The sequence below is a fragment of the Epinephelus lanceolatus genome, chromosome 5 (genome assembly GCF_041903045.1).
Source record: "Epinephelus lanceolatus isolate andai-2023 chromosome 5, ASM4190304v1, whole genome shotgun sequence".
Lineage (NCBI taxonomy): Eukaryota > Metazoa > Chordata > Actinopteri > Perciformes > Serranidae > Epinephelus > Epinephelus lanceolatus.
This window is the reverse complement of record NC_135738.1, coordinates 37,466,043-37,488,059: the sequence shown is the minus strand read 5'-3', so window position 1 is coordinate 37,488,059 and position 22,017 is coordinate 37,466,043. Positions and strand designations below refer to the sequence as shown.

General features: G+C 42.0%; 1 protein-coding gene across 1 annotated transcript; it reads right to left on the bottom strand.

Moving 5' to 3' along the window:
- Positions 1 to 404: 404 nt before the first annotated feature.
- Positions 405 to 20,434, bottom strand: snrkb (SNF related kinase b). The gene is made up of 5 exons (XM_033635175.2): positions 20,186 to 20,434; positions 18,226 to 18,625; positions 17,504 to 17,898; positions 6,230 to 6,371; positions 405 to 3,292 (listed from the first exon to the last, which is right to left on the bottom strand). Exons 2-5 carry the CDS (start codon positions 18,459 to 18,461, stop codon positions 2,188 to 2,190), a joined length of 1,878 nt encoding a protein of 625 aa, XP_033491066.2. The 5' UTR covers positions 18,462 to 18,625; positions 20,186 to 20,434; the 3' UTR covers positions 405 to 2,187.
- Positions 20,435 to 22,017: the final 1,583 nt, after the last annotated feature.

Below are 22,017 nucleotides of genomic sequence, written 5' to 3'. Positions count from 1 at the left end.
CAGATGCCTGTATTACCTGGTTGGTAATCCAGCTTTGTGGAGAAGGGGATATTTAGTCTCTGGTGTGTGTGTGGGGGAAACAACACAGTATATGAGAGGCTCACCCCCGAATGTCCTCATATCCATGAACACCCCTGCATACACCAGACCTGCACAGGGCTGCTTGGATTGGATTTACCTCTTGGCAAAGAGGAGCAAGGACAGTCACCATTGAAAAGTTAAAAACAGGCGATTTATTCATTATATGTACAGATAAATATTATAATTTGTTTATTAAGTGGCCCCTGGCCTCCTATCATTTTGCAAAAGCGCCCCCCCGGGCAATGCCAGTTGAATATCCCCTGCTGTACATTATCCTTGCCCACGTTGTCTATAAAAACAGCACACTGCACACATTCATCCCGTTGATTTAATCCATTTTAATAAATAAATACAGAAAAATAAGTTCATGGCTCCATAGAGACGTGGTCCTAGTTACAATGCAGGTCAGTAGACACAGACACACTGAAGAGAGACAGGCTGCAGTCACACAAGGACAAATAATGAGATTTTATCCCTCCTCTGAACAGATTATATGCTTCCACGGCTGATGAAATGCGAGTGATAATCTGATTTCACGTGACATCCGCTCCGTTTATACAGAAGGCGGCGAGCGTCCCATCACAGGACACACGTTAATAACCCAATGTGTTGTACCCGTGAAGCTGCAGTGACTGACAGGAATATGCTGTGTTTACTGAACTATAGGAGGAAGATGTAGTTTATAGCTTTGGCCTTCTTTAACTTTACAAAACATTTCATTTCTTGTCTCGCCTTCGAAAGAGGAAAAATACAGTGCGAATGAGAAAATACAGAAACACGCAGAGGCATTATATGGTAAAATAATACCATACAGAGGGACTCCTCAGCTACACAATGACATATCACATCATTCCGTCTGGATGACTAACAAATCTATCCATCAGTACAGGGATACTGCTTGTACAAAGCTATCAGCTACAGTAGTCGTACTGTGTGCAATTCATCATTCAGACATTTACCTCAAGGTACTTACAGTTACACAAGAACAATGTCCTGTCAGATCCAAGACACATGGAGGTATATTGTGATAAATAACAGTAATAACATGCACAAAGTCACATATCTCTTCAGAGAATTAATACCTTTGTCACGTTATAATAAAAAAAAAGATCAAGGAACTTCATTTCTGCACATCCAAAATAAGACTGTTAAACTGTTCAGTATGAATAAAAGAAGAAGTTCAAATACAATGGAAGACCTGCATCCCAATCAATGATCAATGATCCTATCAACAGTATTATACAGTGTGTTAGGACAAGTCATTATATCAATCAGACTTTAGGATTAAGAGAACAGAAAATCATATCATCATCTCAGTCTTAGGCATATATTACACAGTATCATATATCATATATCATAACAGTCTCAGTCTTTCTTTAATAGAGCTTATATTAAGAGCTTTTAAACCAAAGAGAGAAGCAGGTTGTGCAAAGGGAAGAGCAAACGAGTGCTACTCTGTAGCAGAAGCTGGTTCAAAGTTCATTCTAATTCATATATTACAAAATATGAAATCGTGGATCTACTGGACCATTCTGACCCTTGGAGCTTTTTACAGTCAGAACCAAAGTGACACAGTGGCCATGTACAGTGTGAAACCCATTTCATCGTTGTAGGCACCTTTTAAACAAACAAAACAGACTATAGCTTATTCAATAAAAACTGTTGCACCCTTTACGTCTGTCTCTTGCTCTCCTCATCAGCCTCCTTTCCTTCCTGTAGGTCCAGTATTGTTTCTAAGCTACAGATTGGACACAGTCTAGTCATTGTAATTCTATGGTTGCTCCTGTAACAGCAGCAAATGCATGAGGTTCTACTAAGTCTGACTACTGTGCTGTACACCACCTCTAGCTTAACACAATGTTTATTACATGAGCACAATGCTAGGACTTTGTAGGTATGAAGCTGTACACGTCCCATCCTGGTGTTTGCATGCTGAGGGCCTTTCCTCTCCCACCTCAAGGTCTCTGCAGCAGAAAGGCTCAGCAGGCAGCGCAGCGGTTTGCCACTTCACAAGGTATGTGCTCTGCAGCCGACCACCTGCCTGCTGCTAAACAGTCTGCACATCCCAAGCGAGCGAGCAGCACATCACAGGCAGCACAGTTGCACTTATAGCACGTGGCAACAGTTGTACTGAGCCAGCGGCAGGATCTTGGACTTGTTGTGAGTTGGTATGTTGAAGGCAAGAGCTTTCTCACACAGAGGGAACTGAAAGAGTCTCTCACGCAGCTTTATGCTGTGTCGCTTCCCCTGCTCCACCCTCGGAGCGGCCTCATCACGCGTCCCCGGTGCATTGTGGGGTTGAGATCTGTCTGTCGAAAGGTCATCTCTTCCACCCTCCTCTGTTTTGTCGTCTTGTTCTGATTCTCTTCTCGTTTCCTTCGCCCTCGCCTCCTTCTCGTTCAGGATGAGTCCAGAGGAGGACATGGGGATGGAGGGCGCAGAGGATTCAGGGAGGAGAGGAGGAGGTTTGTTGGTGTTGTTGTTCGGCTCTGTCTCCCCGTCCTTTTCTTCCTCTGAGTTTGTGGAGTCTGGCTGCCCCTGACAGCACGGCACCCCAAAACCAGGAAGAGATGGCGGAGGGACTTCAGGTGTCTGACAGACAGGCTTGTCTCCATGACTGACTGGCTGGTCTGAAATCACACACCCACTGTTTTCTCTCTCTATTTCCATCTCCTCCATCTCTTCCTGCTCCTCCTCTTCCTCCTTCATTATCTCCTCTAAGCTCCCTAGTTCTTGTTCCTTTTCCCTGCACTCTTGATCATCTGCACCATCAACCATCTCCTCAGCTTCTTGTTCTGGCTCTGCTACTGACAAAGATACCAAACCTTCACCCTCTTTTGCCAAACTGCCGTCCTCTTCTTCTTCCTCCTCCTCTTCCTCCTCCTCTTCTTCCTCACAGATCTGCTGTAGTGCAGGCAGGTTCTTGGCGACTGGAGGCTCTTCAGCCGGAGGCTGACGGAGGGTAAAGCTGAGGCTGGGCTGCCAGGGGCCAGGGAAGACCTGCTGAGACTGGGGCCTCGTGGCAAGCAGGTCACCACACTCAGGTAAACCTAAGCGGGGGGAGCTGGGTGAGAGGGCCCCTGAGAGCCAGTATGGTGGGGCCTCTGGGCTGAGCAGGGCATCATCCAGCCCCTGCAGCCAGTGATGGGCCTCAATCTCTTCAAGTGAGGCTCGGCGAGACGGGTCTTTCTGGAGCATCCTGGAGATCAGACTGACGGGGAAAACACAGAGAGGTTTATTGTTTCATGGAGATGATACAAGCTGCGGTTTGCTTGCTTTATTTTCTGCATCACATTTGGATGATCAGCCACTACAGCAAATGAATTCACATAGACAATGAGCTGATTAAGATCTGATCTGTCTTCTCCACACATCTTACTGAAATTCCCTGAAACCTGTTTAAGTTTAATGTCCAGAAGGTTGTTCTGTTCCATTCTGCTCCCCTTCTGTAATCAAATACGCCATCATGTGGCTCAGGGCTAAGTCATATGACAAGTGCTGGTTCAGATGTACCAGGATGTGTTTGCTGCTGCAGATAATCTAACAAACTACTTGGTTGAAGTTACTTTCTGCCTGTTGCCTTCTAGAGAACAGGAAATCAGTGTATCAAGGCATTCATTCAGGAAGTTTTCAGAGCAAGATCTGCAAAGAGATGCAGCCAGTGTTTTATATGTGCAAGCTGCACTGCTGTTCTGCAAGCTGCAAACCGCACCAACCACTGTTACATAAATTCACATAATGTCATGTTTCAGTATTTTTAAAATGCCGATTTCACCATCCTGGATGTATGTATGCTCATGTTTACATAATGTTGGGTTTGTTCCATGTTTTTCTCATTGTCTACAGAGTCAATCCAATGAGAAGACCAAAACAACAATGTGTTAGTCTTTGTGTCAGTGCCACTGACTTTCCTTCTCCGTCTTTGGTACTGAGTCCTAAACCCACTCATCCCTGCCTGAAGAAGTACATCTTTAAAAAATAGCTCAAATATAATTGGATTTTACAAAAAAAGGCTCAGTAATGTCCTCAAACAGCTGGGCACTGTTGATTTTACAAAACATTATTCAAACAGGATTATATAGTCTGTTTTGAGGGGGATATTTCTGGCTGCAAATTAAGACACATTTGTTGCTTTGGTGAGTATTTATGCCTCCATACTGGTGTATGTAGGATAAGAACAGGGTAATACGGAGAAAATCCAATGTCATGTTTTTTTTTGTTTGTTCGCTTTGTAACCAAATAGCTTGACACTGATACTGCAGTGATATTGTAGGGCTGACCATAGAAGAAGCTAGAATAAAGCTAGAACAGTTCAGATCTAGTATCTAGTCTCATATCACAATATCCATATAGTATCAATATATTGCCTGGCCCTAACTTAAAATAATCACAGTTTGTGTTCATGGTAATGACGACACATCACTTGTCAGCCAGTGTAACTGTGTGTCTAAATAATGTGTTTTGTTTGAATTCAGATTTTTTTCTGCTTTACAAACCGTAACATTACATAACATTACATTACAAGACTGGTCCAGAAAAAAAGAAGCACAATAATATGAGGTTATGTAATTATTGTGTACGTCAGTCCGATTATAAATGTGTCTTTAATACTGTTTGGGAAACAATGGAGCTCAATGGCACAGAGGAAACAGGTGTATCAGGCTTGGGATACACACACTCTACTTGCTGGCGGGATCAACTAATTGTTGGTTTCCGTGTTTTCATTTGATTTGTGTAGAAAAGCTTGCCCCACCACCTTTTTTTTTTATTCTACCTACAGGGTTTTGTGCGAGTTCAGCAGGTTAAATGTAAGATTTTTAAAGACCAATTTATCTCTCACAGTTAAGTATGTTGGAAAACCAGGAGAGTAAATATGACCTGGAATTATCACATTGTTTCATAACTTCCTGGCAGTACAACAATTATTTCTGATGATAAATTAATTATGTTAATGCGACCTGCATAAGCAGCAGAAAATGGATGGATGGATTAAGCAATTAAAAATGATTAATTAATGTAAATTCATGTATTTTTTGGCAAAAATTGACACTTGCCCGTTATGAATCAATGAGCTTCCTTGCTAGTGGAGCTCGCTGTAGTGACAGTGCTTGTTAGAGGTCTGAGGGTGCTCTGACAAAGACTGAACAGCCTTCTGCACACGCAATCTACTGTTTAAACTAACAATATTGTTTTAATCTGCGATGAAGCCTGCAATCAGATACAAAAACATTTTAAGACTAACATCCCTGCCTGCAGACGTTTTAATATCTTCTACGGCCTTGTTTGAGAAGACTTTCAAGACCTGTAGATACCCTTGTACAGGCATTTGGATTTTAACAACAAATGTAAAAGGGGTCAGTGCTTTTTGAATGTGGATCTGAATTTCCATTTAGATTTCATAAACCCCTGCCAACCATCTTCTTCCCCTATTGATTATTCCTCTGTTAAGTCAATACTGACCTAGTGAAATTATCTGGAAGACTGTGCTTTGAGTTTTTTTTTTTAAATCTCAGACTAATGTCATTCGCTCTCCAAAGCTGCAGCAGCAGATTAAACTGTGCTGATGTTTACCCTGCAGTTGTGTGAGCTGAGGACAGCGTGTGTGTTTGGGTTGGAGGTGTGAGGAGTGAAGGTGAGGTGAGAAGACACACGAGTACATGTGAGTTGTATTTTGTTCCGGGGTGTTTCTGTGTGCCTCCGACAGGACTGAAACACGGTGAGGCAGATGTTTTGTATTAAAGACAGCAAAAGCAAAAATATTTGACAGATAACACTCACTGTTTAAAGCCCAAAAAGTGTTCACTGTTTTAGCAAGAAACTCTATTTGCAGCAGGGTGGAGAAGCCTGTGAGATAACGAGGACACTAACATTATCCACTGAAACGCACGCTAATGAGATGATTTTACGGTCAGCAGCTTCTTAAGATGGAGTGACCCAACACATTAATTGCACAGCAGCAGCAAACCTTTGGGAGCAGAACGAGCCTTTAATGAAGATTCAATTTGCAATCAAGAAATAAAACCGCAAAGATAATAAAATCTTTGTATTTTACATTTAACTCTTTTTTTGAAAGCTGTGATCAGAGACGGACCTTAATCATACCAGTCATTGCTATGGTTTAACACTAGTGTCATTAATCAGTACTCACTCTTTGCAGTCGTCTGAAACATGCTCGGGGACACAGTAGCGACAGTCCAGAATCATGACCAGAGTCTCGCTGTCGTTGGTTTCCTGGAAGGGAGGGACTCCGCACACCAACATGTACAGGATCACCCCAAGAGACCAGATATCTGGAACACACACACACACACACACACACACGTGCACACAGAACAGCACAAAAATTAGCCTTAAATAGCAAATCATGTCAGGCCTTAAAAAAGCCTAAAATCCCTCTGCTATCAGATCATATTTAGAATTCTGTGAGCTTCATTAGGGATTTTAAAAATAAATGTCCCTTTTGAATTTGACTTGAAAACACCCCTGCAGTTGTTTTCTAAAGCAGCACACAGACGAGGTGAAGGCCTGATACTATTCTATAAATCCACATAAAAGGATCAACTCTGGATCACGGTCAAAATAACAGCATTATTTATTGATTCTATTTTCCCATACCTCCTTCACACCCTTCACAGAGAGGTCAGAGGTCAAGGGTCAGGGAAGCAAACATAGCAGTGTTCTTGCCAAGTGGTCCATGGGGTTACATTAGGTTGTTCCTCCAGGACGTGAGAAAATTCAGGAGGAAAGTGTGTGAGTAACAGCTGGGTGACCGGGTTTCTGCGTGTAAATTTTGAGGCCCACGCTGCAGATGGCTGGGCTCAGTGCTCTTGACCCCTGAATCAAACACACCGACGATGACACACGATGACACACACACACAGGCTTCCTGGTGCTGACCAACATTGCTGACAGTGTGTTCTTTTCCTATTTCCTCCCTTTCCTCCCCCCCCCCTCCCTCCCTCCCTCCCTCCCTACCTCCCCCTAGCGTCCTCACGGAGACGCACTGAGAGGAGCTCCATGCAAACTCAGAACACCCTGAACCAAGCAAGAACACTGCGGCGGCCAGTTCAAGGCAACACACATACACACATGCATGGGAATGAGTGCTGAGGGCTGAAGGCCATGACAAACAGAGGGCTTGTTGTGGTGGTGTGCTATTCTGAGAATGATCTTGCTCTCCCTTTTTTTTTCCTTCTGTCTCTCCCTGTGTTTCTACCAAACACTGGAAAAAGGGAACATGGCACATGCTGTTCACATCGTGTGTTAACCCTGATGTAACACTAGAAATAAAGCCAGGTCACGTACCTAATAAACACCGCCTCTGCTAATATCACATTTGTTTCGAGTCAGCTGAAGGACAGTTCCAGTTATTTTCGACCTTGGTCTTTTACCCTAGTTTTAGCTTTCTTAATCTTTCAGCAGTTTTGTCAACACAGAGTTTTACAGCGAGCACTGAACTCCTATATTAAAACACAGAAGCACATGAGTCATAGCACATGAATTTAAAAAATGTTGCTCATTGACTTCTCACTACATTTTCACTTTAACTCACAGTTTGACCATTTTAAGTGTTCTTTACAATATTCTGTTTTCTCCCCTGGCTGCTGTTCTGCTGTACTCAGGTTAGATCAAAGGAGAAGAAACAAAAGGGCTTTTTTTTAACTTAAGAGGGATTCTTTGCATTTTTTACATTCTCTGCATCCATGTGTATTTTTAATACTGCATGTGTTTATGATGTTTACCTAACCCTAATGAACAATAGCACCTTTTGTCTCATTATGTATTAGCCATGCCAGTGCTGTAGCTAAAATATCTCAGTAACTCTCAGGATAGACTGCTTTCAAACTTTGAACAAACATTCATGATCTCCACAGGATGAAATCCTAATGTCTCTGTTTTCCTCATAAGGTCCTATTTTTTATCTTCTTCAATATTTTGATTTATGACCAAATACCTCCAAAACTATTGACATTCTGATCAGCCTCAGCTGTAGTTAAAGGCTCTGTTCACAATATTCAGTGCATTAATATAGCAGCAAACCACTCTTTGCTATGTAAAGATAGAGTGGAGTAATGGCGTCCTAAACAGAAAATAAATGCTATCTGTGTGTGTGTTGTAATCCAAGCTTCTCTGTCTTTTGATCTAGTAAACCAGTCTGTCTGCATGTACAGTTTAGAGCATGTGTTTATCCACTGGCTAGCTTGCTGATATGGGGATGGCATCCTGACAAAAGTTTAGCGCCCATCCTCTGGTTCCAAGCTGGTTAACATCATTAGCAATGTCAGCACTGTTGTGGATGGATTATGAGACAATGGGCCCCTGGGCAAAGACATGAACGCCCCAACGCATTTCTTATGTAGGAGCAACACACATAGACTTTGTGGTGGTTTGGCCAACCTAGTCTCACTCCCAACTCATCAAATACCGATGTTTGGTCAGTAGCCCTCAGCATCAGACACCAACGCACAGAGGCACCCTTAGGCAGACACTCACCTGGCAGCTGCATTTTTTGATGCTGCGGCTGACTACCAAAGTATAAAGACTGGCAAAGTCTGCATAGGGCTGGTGGCAGGGGAGGTGGATGGGTCAAACAAACTCCGGACTTTCACCTGGGAGCCCGCTGTTAGTGTACCGTGTGAAACCATAATTCAATCAAGTTCAAGTTATTTTAGCACAACATAGTGTGTTAATATGTGTAGCATGCTGTGCTAGTGACATATGTCAGCTGACGTTACATTATGTTAGTAACAAACATACTTATTTTAAGCGAAAAAATTACATTTTTTTTCTCATCCTAACTCTGTGCTAGTGTTGCCTAAACCTAAGGAAGTAAACCTACCTATGTTGTAAGTTTATTTTGAAAAAGACTTTATGCATTTAATGAGCCGAAACTGTACATATCCTGTGCAAATAGAGGTTTATGTAGGGACGCTGACCAAATGTGTGTATTTGATGAGGTAGGAGTGAAAAAGTGTTGCTGCCTTGTTGGTGTTCTGTGTCTCTTTGTAGTCATGCTCCCTCTCTAAGGTAATTTTGTGTATTTTTTGGTTGTTTTGTGTCTCTTTGCAGTTCATTTGCATCTTTGTGGACATTTTTCTCTGTGATATTCATTTTATGTCATCCAGAGGGCCAGAGCCAGAGGGCCCGTGACGCTCTGGGCCCTGGGCCTGTGCCCAGTCGGCCAGTTTATTAATCAATCCATCAGCACTGTTGCCTTGGTACACTGTTATAGTGTGCTAACATGCTAAACCAAGATGGTGAACGTGGTAACATTACACCTGCTAAACATCAACATGTTGGAATTGTCACTGTGAGCATGTTAGCATGCTGACATTAGCATTTATCTCACATTACCACTGTGCCTCAGTACAGCCTCAAAGAGCTGCCAGCATGGCAACAGTGTGAGTATAACGAAGTTTGACATTTATGATCTTATAACTGCTGAAAAAAATGGAAAAAAAAAAATCCTTGATATCAACTTTATTATAAAGTTGATATCAAAATTCTTTTCTGATATGTAAGTGCAGAGCATTAGATGAGATATGAATGCAGCATCACTGTTTGTGCAAACAGCTTGTCAATTAGTTCTTACTATTTAACACATGTAATAGTGTGATATGGACAAGTTTTAGGGTACAGATAATCCTTGCATTGCCGAGATATGGACAGTTGGCAGGTTCATAAGATTTTAGAGTGACATTAATAAGCAATAATACACAGTGATATCAGTAAAGACCTGCCTTTGTAGAAAAACATTTTCATTATATCATAAGCAGATCAGACAGACAGGGATTCATGAATCTGCTCTTTCAGTGCACAATAAAAATCCAGACACTGTGGTTCATTCAGATCCATATCTGTCCATAGATTCTCACGTACCAGTCCCATGTGTGATAAACATCAGCCATTGTCCCACATTATACTCATGATGGTCCAAACAACAGCCCTCAGTCCTTGCCATACAATGTACACTCACATGCACGCTCACGAGCACGCTCTTTTCGGTCAAGAGAAGTGTTATGCAACAGGGAGGAGAAGCCACTGAGTGCTGGGAGTGTACTCTTCTCTGCTCGCTGGGGAATATCACACTTTCTCACCATGCATTAGTTGCCTGCTGACAGCACAAACATCAACTCCACACACACACACACACACACACACACACACGCACACACACACACACAGTATAAACCAGATGTTAGCAGAAAAAGTTTGTGCGCAGAGTTCAGCAGTAGAATGCATGGTCCTGGTTTTGTGGTTGGCTGTGGTCCTTTTTAGGGGCTGCCTGTTTAATGTCCGCATTTCAAGACTAAATACGTCATAAAGGGTCAGCTAAGTCAGCCTTGTTCCAAAGGGACCTCCAGGTTCAGACAAAGAATGCGGGCCTTTTTGCCCACATTTGGAGGACAAAACTAAAATATCCCAACATCCATTGCAAGGCAGTAACATATTAATGGTGCATTCAGGTCATCAGTCACTGATAAACACACTTTATCATATAAACTGGACCTATTATTGAGCCATTTTTCCTCATGATCTTGACAAATTTCATTATTCTGACATGATTATCTTCTAACTGATATATTAGTCCTGATAAAGCTGGGAAACAGAGGACTATGTACAGAACAGAGGTGCATTTTTCTTTAACCGATATAGCGTAGACATGATTGTCACTACTTTTTTGAGTCCTTGTAGTCACCTCCTAGTGACATTAGAGTAGCTTGGGTGTAAATTCCACTCCGATCTGTCTAACACTGCACTATTTCTTGAGAATCAGATGAGGTCAATGGGTAATGTAAGGCATGTTAGGTGCTCTTAAAATATCTAAGACAGCAATTATAACTTTTTAAAGATGTGACTTACAAAAGACAGATTTAAACTTTTATAAAATTAAGTTTTTGTCATATTTGCTGAAACTGTCACTACATCCATATAGCAGTACATGACACAGATTATTTATATAAAAAAATCATGTTCCTCCTCCTCATAGTGCTTCTAATGGCATTTACAAGAATCCACTATGGCTGAACCAAAAACAACCAATCGGAGAAGTCACTAACGCAGCTGTCAAACTGTCAAACTAAGCTTTGCTGATCAAATATGAATTGAGATTCTGTTACTACATCGCTAATTTATCATCTCAAATATTTTCAGAAATATTTTAGTCTACTGTGCAACAGCTGGTGCGCGGTGCTTGGTTTTGGGTTGACTGTTTATAACATGGCAGCTGGGTCACAAACGTTCTCATTTCACAGCTAAACAGTACACTAAAATGTTCTTGAAAACATCTGCAACGATAAAATGCGATCCTGTAACGAAATCTTAATCCATATTCGATCAGCGCTGCCTTGTTTGACCAAAATTCACAAGCAGTGACTGACATGATTGATAGCTGCGTTGAGAATCCGCTCCAATCGGCTCTGATTGGTTGTTGGATTCTTGAATATTCCATTAGGAACACTAAGAGGAGGTGGAGGAACATGATTTTTTTTTTACAGTCTATCTCTCTCACGTACTACTGTGTGGATAAAGTGACAGTTTCAGCAAATATGACAAACACTTATTTTCATGAAAGTTACCAACCACAGCTTTAAGTTTGTAGTCAGAACAATAAAAAGGACAACTGATGTCAACTTCATGTGTCTTTAGAGCTCCTCCTTTACACACACACACTCACATGCTGTTCCTTAATGACTCAGTTTAGTGTTGTGTAATTTCCCCCCAAAGTGATGTTACTGTTTTTGGATTTTGTTGCTAAGAGAGACGGTTTGTTGTCTGCACTGTTATATTTCCAACACTTCAAGTGGCAGTGTTCTGGTTTTGGGCTTTACAAGCTCTACTTACAAGTCCTTGTTGATATAAACAGCCCTCAGGTTGATATAAAAACACTGACAAAGAGGTTTCGTCTGAAAAATGATTATCCAACTATTTTTTGATCTGAATGGGATTTTATGAAGGGGCTTTCCATGAGCTGCTCCCAGCTAGGCAACAAGCAACCATCACCCTCCGCCCTGGAGCAGAGAAATGAGTGGCATCAACTCTGTTGCAGGCAGCCACAGAGGCGGCATGGAAAGTCATTATTCTAAATGAAACTTTTTGCTGTGGGTCAATACATCACACTTTGTGGATAGTGGACAGCACATCAGAGAGCTCTAACTTAACTTGACCTCAGACTTCATTACTGTGTCTGACTTATTTTGATTCATCTTCCTCATCTTGTAAATGCTCTTTAAAGGACTGACACCAAAGTCTGTTTTAAAAAGCAGCTTTTTCTCCCATCAAACTAAATTTTTCTGCACTGTAAAAAAATAACTGTCTACTTGGCTCAGTTATTCAAGTTTATAAGACAATTGTAGCACAAAACAACAGAATAGGCCCAGAAAATAGCAAAGCATGCCACCATCAGCTGCTTCCCTTAACAAAGTTAATGCACTCAAGGCAAATCTTCATATTATAAACACATTTAATGCTTCTACACCTCATAGCATAGATAGGAGAGTGTAGCTGACACCCAGGGAGGCTTTCAGTATCTGTCAAATGCAGAACTTCCTCCTGCTAAGGACATAGTCCACCAATGTAGGCCTTCCTCCCTTCTTATCTGACATTTTCTGTTTCTATATCGCCAACTACTGCTCTTTCATAACTCACCAAATATGTTTAAATTGTTTTATATAAATATAAACTATAATTTGTGGCCTCCTGAGCAACAAATGACATACCAGGGTGACCCAGTTCTATCAAAATCTTAAGTGTAGATCACTACAACAACAAAAATAAGCCCATCTGGTCAAGCAAAAAGACAACACAAAATTATTTCATTAGCAGACAAACATGAACCACATCAATGGTGACGACCTTTCACCAACTTAAAGCCTGTGAACCTAACATGAACACTTAGGCCTGAAAAACTGTTCACACATGTGTGCACACAGTAATGGGAAGATGTTATGTAACTGTGGGCAGTGTTTATCTTTGTTAAAGGCTGTCTCCTCTCCACATCATATGACTATCATCAAACACACACACCATGTCCTCAAACAGAGCACATGTATACTGTTAAGACTTCCAGCAGTGGAGGAACCACAGCGAATTAAACCAAAGTCTGTTTATAGACAGGAATATCAAAGAGACACACAGAGCAGTCTATGTGTGTCTGTGTGTGTCTGTGTGTGAGTGTGTGTAGACAGAGATGGGTTTATGAGTCACCTTACTAAGCTGAGATCACTGAGGTACATCTCTTCCCCTGTGCAGCTCAGGATTATCACACACACATACATACATATATTTATGGGTGTGTGGGTGGCTGATGGAAGTGTGCATTTCTAGCAGAGTGATGATGTAATTCTGATATCCACAGGTTGAATCATGTTAAAATAGAACAGAGAAGTGCACTTGAGTTGAGGTGAAGCAGAAAACTGTCTTGGAAGATGTAATAATAGCACACACACACAAATGGATTTAAATGGACGCCCTTCGTGGGGACACTAAAAGAAACAGGAACTAAAATGAAAAAAGGAACTAATGTAACACATGCTGAAGTTACGGATGCATGTGATTGGTGTTTCTTCATGACCACTCCCTGTCATGCCCTTGGTTAACGAAGAAAACATCTCACCAAGAGTATTACTTAGGGATGCACTGATTGTGAAATTCTGGGCCGATACGGACACCAATGTTTTGTGGTTGTTGTCTATTCTGTTGTTGTTAATTATTCCCACTTTTGTGCAAGAGAAACAAAGAAATTTTCATTTTGAAAAAAAATACTGAACTGTTTTTAAGTCATTTAGCTAGGGTTGCAACAGTGTGGGATTTTCACAGTATGATAACATCTCAAAAATATACCGGTTTCATGGTATTACACAATTACTATTATCATTATCAGTTTCAATGACTCTTAAAGGAATAAAGCAATAAGTTATTTTTAGTTCTACAAACACTGTATATTAACAGAACCTTGAAATCAGTGTGTGTGTAACATGTCTGACAGGCAGTCAGGAGATGCAGGTGATTTTTTCCATCATGTTACATATTTTTTTCAATACCACAAATTAGCAAATGTACACGGTATGAAAACAATTTTCATACCACGGTATAATTGAAACTGGTATACTGCTGCAGCCCTACATTCAGCCCTTCAAAAGCTTTTATAGTGTATATAATATCTCATAATTCCTTCTCTAATATCTATTTCATAGTGCTGTGAAAACATCAACACATTTCTCCTTCAGACAACTCTACTGAGTCACAGTTTCACTCCAAAAACTAACTGAAGTGCATAAATAAATAAAGGATTACATTTGAACACATCATGATATCATGATTTACCTTTGCCCAATACTCATTTCTACTGAATAGAGCTTGAATGCCTCATAATGTAACTCACTGCAACCCATGGAAGTATAAAGTTCAACTTCTTAGTTATAAAATTACGTGGATCTTCTGCATCATTGGTCCCATAGAGCAGGCACACTAGAGACCTTTGTGAACCGAGCGGCTACCTCTTCCCAACCAAGCAGCTAACTTCTGGTTCAGCCCTCCAATAACTTGAATGGGTTTAAAGTAATTTTATCATGTGGCTCTTCTAGAGTTTTAATGTGATTAGACAAAATGGATCGAATCCTGATGGTGGGACGAGTCATTTTACAGGGGTTGTGATACTCAAAAAAATCATCCACTTATTAACAGAAGTCTCTTTCACAATGTAAGTCTATGGGAAAACGTCTTTTGGGGCCCAATGGTATCATGTGATGGACCCACAAGTTATAATTCCACTATTTGAAAATCGACTTCAAAGCCCAATGCACTTCCTTTGTTACCTCTTAGCTCAGGCCACTGGCAGCTAACAGCTAACGTTAACTAGCACTCCTTTTACCAATTTCAACACAGATTTGTTCTTCAAAATGTACCACTATCAGGGGAAAAACAGGGTGTGTGACATGTCAATAGTGAGTTCACTGCCTCCTTCTATTCTGAAGGTGTCCCTGAAAAGGTCTCTGATTGTGCCAAAAAATGCTTTCAATTGTCCCAGGGACGACATTAGTCTCAAGCGCTGCTCTTTAGCCTGATAATGTGACACAACAGATAAAACATCAGTCACTGCCATCTGTGAATGTCATATGCTGAGCTGCTCAGCTGATAGGCCGATGGCAGTCAACAAGGCGAATATCAACTGATACCGATGTTCAGCCGATAAACTGGTGCATGCTCAGTATTATGAGCAGACAACGAAACAAGGTCATATGAGAAAAAGGAGACTCAAGACTTTTAGTTTCCTAAATAACATGTTCACTTGTTTTGACACATTTGCAACTCATCCTTGCCACAGGCAGCAAAACAAATGCTGTAGATGTCCTTCTGCAAGAACAGCGCCTAATTGCAGTTGGGATACATTTGTATTCAGTGCAGATGCTTTTGTAGTCACCAGAATAAATAGCGCCCACACTCTGCCAAAATCCATCCTAGTCCAGCTTAGAAGATAAAAACAAGCTGTGTGTCCCCCCCAGGAGACATGGGACCAAATCCCACAGTTTTCCTCCTGTTCCTATGATGTCAAATCCTGCAATCTATCGGCCGGCCTCACCTCTAATGTCACACAGACCCCAGCAGTGCAGACCAGCCTCTCTGCTGTGGATAAACAGTGACGCATGGCACTTTCTCTTTCTGCTATCTGTCTTTCTCTCTCTCACACACACACACACACACACACACACACACACACACACACACATGCTTGCTATGCAGTGTGAGAGACCAGTGGTGAGCTGCAGTGTTTGGTTCCACTGCAGAACGTGCCCGGTTGGCTCATGACTGGCTGGCTTGCTTAGACTGACCCAGATACACACACTAATCCTTTCTGGACATACACACACAAACAAACGCACACAGATATCTATGCATACAGTACACGCAGGAACATACAAATACAAGCACATACATATGAAAGGGTATACAGAGCAGAGAGACACACACACACACACACACACACTATGACACATGAAAATACACACACACAGGGTCAAGGGGACAAATGTGGCCACACAAACCCTCTCACACACATACAGACAGTGTGTAATGCAAACACACACATGCACACACACACACAGGCTCATGCAGACAGTCACAATTAGAAACTATACAGTCCTCCAGCTAAATTTGGCATTTGGACTATTAGTCATGTTTTCAGTTTGTTTTCATCTCAAAGTTCATTCTTGACCTTGGACACAGAAAATCTGCTGATAGTATGGTATGACTGTCAGCTGCTCTGTCTGTGGTCAATTCCTTAAAGTGCTCAGGGAAAATGGAAATTTGAACATCTATCACGTAACAATTCCCTGACAACTGGGTAAAATCTGATGTGGCATCTGATGAGGATCATGGCATGTGATAGAAAGCATCAGAAAAGCTACTAAATGGCCCTCAAGATAAGTAAGACTGCTCTGCTCAGGGTAAAAAATAATCAACTTACATCAGTTAAGATAAGGTGAATTTCACTTTGATAAAGATTTTACATTTCAACAGATTTTGATCCATGCTACCTCAACAGCAACACACCAAATTCTGATCTCCGAACAGAATGACTAGTTTGTTGCATTTTGCCCCTGGATATAATTTAAATGTATGCGAGTGTATGAAGACTGATTTGTCTCAATATCATTTGTGCAGGGAGATCAACAAATTGCATGTGAATGTGTAATCTGCACATATAAAACAACTTCCACAACTACAAAATATCTGTAAATCTCCAAACAAAATACAGAGCCAATACACAAACAAACTCCACAAATAAAAACTCAAATATTGACTCAGTGTGTAAAATGCAAATCTGCAAGTGCAGAACTGAAATTAATAAGTATCCCTTCAAAAGTTGTGTATGTTAGAAAGATATTGACAAATGCTTTTCATTTATTTGAACATTAATTGAATATATTCGCTGATATTTTTTTATTTGTGGAATTGTCAATCTGCGTTTGCAGATCTGTTTTATATTAGTAAAATAGTGTTTGAGTTGACAAATCCTTTTCTTGTATTAGTGGAAGGTGCTTTATATTTACAGATTACATATTAACACATGGATTGTCAATCTGTTCACACAAATAATACTGCAAGTGCAAGTGTGTTACGTCAGCATCACAATGTGTGTAACTTGAGACCTGCACATACTTGCTTGTCTGGGTCTGTCACGTGTCTACCTGTTGTCACCAATTTAACCAAAGAGTCTAGTCATTCCAGAATATAAGCTACATTTAGAGGAAAGTCTGACAAAATAAACATAATTTGATAAAGCACAAGTATTTTATGCTTTTCTTTTCTGTCAGTTATCTTGTTACCCTTCAGATTTCTCATGACCCCATGTGGGGGGCCTGACCTACAGAATTGAAACCACTGACCTTGGGGAACTAAAAAAAATAAATCTGTTCCTCACCCACAGCTGGAGCATCATACTCTTCTCCCAGCAGAATCTCTGGAGCGGAGTATGCCAGTGACCCACAGCTGGTGGCCAACATCGTCCCCGGTTGAAATAAGTTGCTGAACCCAAAGTCTGTCAGCTTCACCGCCCCCTGCTGCGGGAAGAACACCACATTCTCAGGCTTCAGGTCCCGGTGCACCACGTGGAGCTGGTGACAATACGCCACAGCACGCACAATCTGGGCAAAGTGACGCTTGGCGGTGCTTTCAGCTACGCCTCCTTCATGGCGAAGGATGTAGTCGTAGAGGTCGCCCCCCTCAGCCAGCTCCATAACCAAGTAGAGGGTGGTGGGCGTGTCGATGACCTCGTAGAGGCGGACCACGTTGGGGTGCTGCACCAGCCTCATGCACCTGAAAGTAATTAGTAACGATGGTGAGAACAGTCAGGGTAATCTGAGGAACTAAGAGCATTGGCTTTTAATAGAGTTTTAAATAAGGATGCTTTGAGGGCGCCTTAAAATCTAGACAGGAGCGTTTGTTCCATTCTTGGCTCTGATAAGATTCAGATGGATCACACACAGTCTAAAATCAGTATGTTTGAAATCCCATTGAATCTGACCTACAAAGCTACAAAGTGCTGTTTTTCACTTCTGTTTTTCAAACCTTTTTTTGGACATTTTTAAAAACTTGATCTTTTCTTCTCAACCTCAGTCTTTCAGAATAATTTGTATTCTTTACCTCACTTCCTGTAAGAGGTGGCTTGTTGCCATAACATCAAGCTTTGTCTTGTCAATCATCTTGATGGCGACAAGTTGCCCGGTGTTGACATGACGAGCCAGTTTGACCACAGCAAAGTGACCCCTGCCCAACGTCCGACCCAGGTGATACAGTCCGCTGAGATCAGAGCGACCGGTGCTGCTCCTGGGGTCAAGATGACCATCCTGGGCGGAGGTTACGTCTCCAGAGGAGTCCATGTTTGGAACAAAGAGGGGATTCGGAAGGGAGGACTGGAGAACTTCAGGAAGATGTAGAGTGGAATTAAAAGAAACAGGAGACGGAAAATAGTTGTGTGAAGGTGTCAAGGACAGAGGGAGGAGGGGGTGCGCGGCAGCAAAGTTCCTCAATGACGGGGAGTTGCCTGGCAAGACAAAGAAAAGACAACACAATGAGACAAAATGACAGCGCTGATGATTGGTGCAAAGGGAAAAGGGCTACGATGAGGTCAGCTTCTGCTAATGCCTCATCCCTTCTAGCACTGGACCAGAAATAGATTGATATGTCACATCTTTCAAAAAAGGCAGAGCAATTTTAAACTAAGTAGTGGCGAACAGACTGCAGTGTATATGATTATACTGTAGTACAACGAGAGCCGTAGAGGGTAAAATATTCTTTTATTGTCTGCGATGTTGAAGGGCTGTGTTTGGCTCTATCTCAAATATCACCCATCCAGCACAAATGGCATGCCCAATCAATACTGTAACAGGAAACCATAATGTATGTATGTGTGTGTGTGTGCGAGCAAGAGTGTGAGTTTGTGGGTCATTAGTTTGGCTAAGAGGGTCAGAAGGTGGCATTATACCTGATGATGTCATCATCAGATCTTCCCCAGGGTAACAAGTTCATCATCTTCATCACCATGGTCATCAATACATTTACGACTGTCAAGCTCATTGCCGTTATCTATTCATCCTCATCACAGTAAGCAGCTCATCATCAACACCATTATCACTTAGGGACTGTTGGTTATTAATGCGGCAAGAAGGGGGAGGGATTTCAAATAGTTTTTAAGCACGAGGGAGGGACTTACGTTTTTTTAATTTTGGCTTAGAGGAGGGGCATATAAATTTTAATCGGTTGTATTTACACCATTTATCATAGCCAGACACTGTACAAACCGAAATTATCATTGCATTTTCAAATTACTGACAGTCCTTGAACACATCATGTGTGATGAATGCTTCAGGAAAACAACATAACCACATCTGGCTTAAAATAGTGACATTTCATTAAAATCACTTTGAAATTTGGCCAAAAATAACCAGCTTGCATGAACTAACCAGCAAGACTTTAAAGCCAAGGCTTTATTCAACTCCAGGATTTCGTCTTCAGCTTTTAACTTCGAACTTTTAAACATCAAAAGGTTAAGTTTTAAAAATAACTAATTTATGGTGTAGTAAGGGTCATGCATTTCCACCAGTCACTCAGGGAGGCTCAAGGAAAATTATTTGAAGCTTAAATACGGCTTTAATGCCACCCCCTCCCCTGATAAGTACAGAACAGTCCTTTATTTCTCACTACATGGCAGCATCACTATTCCCATTAAAGACAACAGCAGCCTCTTCCTCACATGTTTAAAGCCCCTCTCACAGCTCCACTGGGCCAAGTGTACAGTAGCAGGCCTCACCGTGTTAATATGCGCTGATATCCTTGGCTGTACAGTTTTATCAGATCCAAAACACTGCGTAATCTTGCCTACGGGCTACTACACTTGTGCTAAGGCCAGCTGTTCTCCACTTGGCCTCAACTGCAGTCCCGAGTTGGCACATACGCATGTAGTCATCCTCCTGGCTGCTGCTCAACACCTCCAAACAAACGCTACCAACAACCTCGCTAACACTGACAGCGCCGCGGGAACATAACGCCGCTGCTGGACCGAAGAGGCAGCTATGAACACACAGTAACATCGGTGCCAACTTACCATTGTTGTGCAAATATCCCGTAGCTGCGAGCTGCTCAGCCAACGGCTCTCTCTCTGTCACCCACACTTGGTGTCACCGCTGAATTCAGACGTAGAAAACGACAGCGCCGCGTTCTCCTTCTCTTTCATAACACTCCATGTTCATGTCCATGTGTGCACATACTTTTTTCATGACTGCCTGCTTCAATTCATCCCGGAGTCTCGAGCTGTGTACTCGCGCACTCGCTCCGCAGAAAGAGACACACACAAGACAGAGTGGTGGGACGGAACAGCTCGGGCGCGCGCACACACACACACACACACGCGTGTGTCCAGCTTCCTTCTGACGTCAATACATTCCAACTCGCTCCCGCGGCGCAGCAGCAGCAGCCAGCGGCCGCGAGCCTCCAGTTCTCAGAGGAGAGAGGAAAATCACTGAATGAGTGCTTCGGAAGTCCAACACATTATATAACTGACTAATGTGTGTTTGTCTCTAACTATCAGGGAGGCACAATGAGCTATGCCATAACAAACATAATGACTGACATTCCTGACATACTTCAGGTAGATAAAATGACTTTATTCATTTCACAAAGAGGACTCAGGGGGCCACAACGGAAATGAGGATCTAAACAAAAAAAAGTTGTTTCTATTTATAACCATGTTTGCTCTTAGAAGCTGGAGTGTTCTGTGGAAAATCCACATAACATTCCTGCAGGCGCACTTTCGTTTTCTCTATAGGGTGCTATGTGTCAAATAGTAGGCCTATTTACTAGTGACCTTAGCATGTACATGTAGGTTTTGTGTCTCTGTGTGTATAGCCTGTTTCCATGTCCATTTACGTATCTGCATGCAACCTCACACTGACACATCCTTAAACTGGCTGCATGTTTAACGTTTTCTGTTTTTGTCTCCTTTCTTTGTTGTTGTTATTTGTCATTTGGTTTTAGAGTTTAAGCATTGTTATATTGAAAAGTCTGCACTAGTCTGCTGGATGATCTCATCCCAGCTGCTCTTTGTTTCATCTAACCAGCCAATCTGCAGAATAATGGGGCCACCTAGTGGTCATTTCCATTCTTTCTTTCTTTCTTTCTTTCTTTCTTTCTTTTTCTTTCTTTCTTTCTTTCTCGAACAAAATTACTTCCAACCCACACACTATAGACAAAGGAAAGGATTTATTGGGGTTTTGGGTTTCTCTTTCTCTCTCTCTCCCTCTCTCTCTCTCTCTCTCTCTCTCTCTCTCACACACACACGCACACACACACACACACACACGTTTTCACAATAGAGAGTACAGTACTCAGTTGTCAGGGACATAAGTGGTGACTGCCAATGATAGCAGAGACAGTATAGTACTAGTTGAAGCTTTTTTATGACCAAACTGTGGATATGTGGATATTTGACGCTGTCAAATATGAAAACAACTTGTCTGCACCTAGATCTGAGATGGTATTCAGGAGTGGTTGGTATTTAATGACCTTAGCACTGTGGTGTGGTGGTTAGCACTGTCGCCTCACAGCAAGAGGGTTCCTGGTCCAATCCCAGGAGGGAGCCCTTCTGTGCGGAGTTTGCACGTTCTCCCTGTGTCAGCGTGGGTTTTCTCCGGGTACTCCAGCTTCCTCCCACAGTCCAAAGATATGCAGGTTAAGTGGTGACTCTAAATTGTCCATAGGTGTGAATGTGAGCGTGAATGGTTGTCTGTCTCTATGTGTCAGCCCTGTCCAGGCGCCCGCCTTGCACCCAATGTCAGCTGGGATAGGCTCCAGACCCTCAAGAGGATAAGCGGTTAAAAAACTGATGGATGGATGGTTGTAAAGCCCTAAGTTAGAGTCAGAGGTGCAGGCTACTTCTAA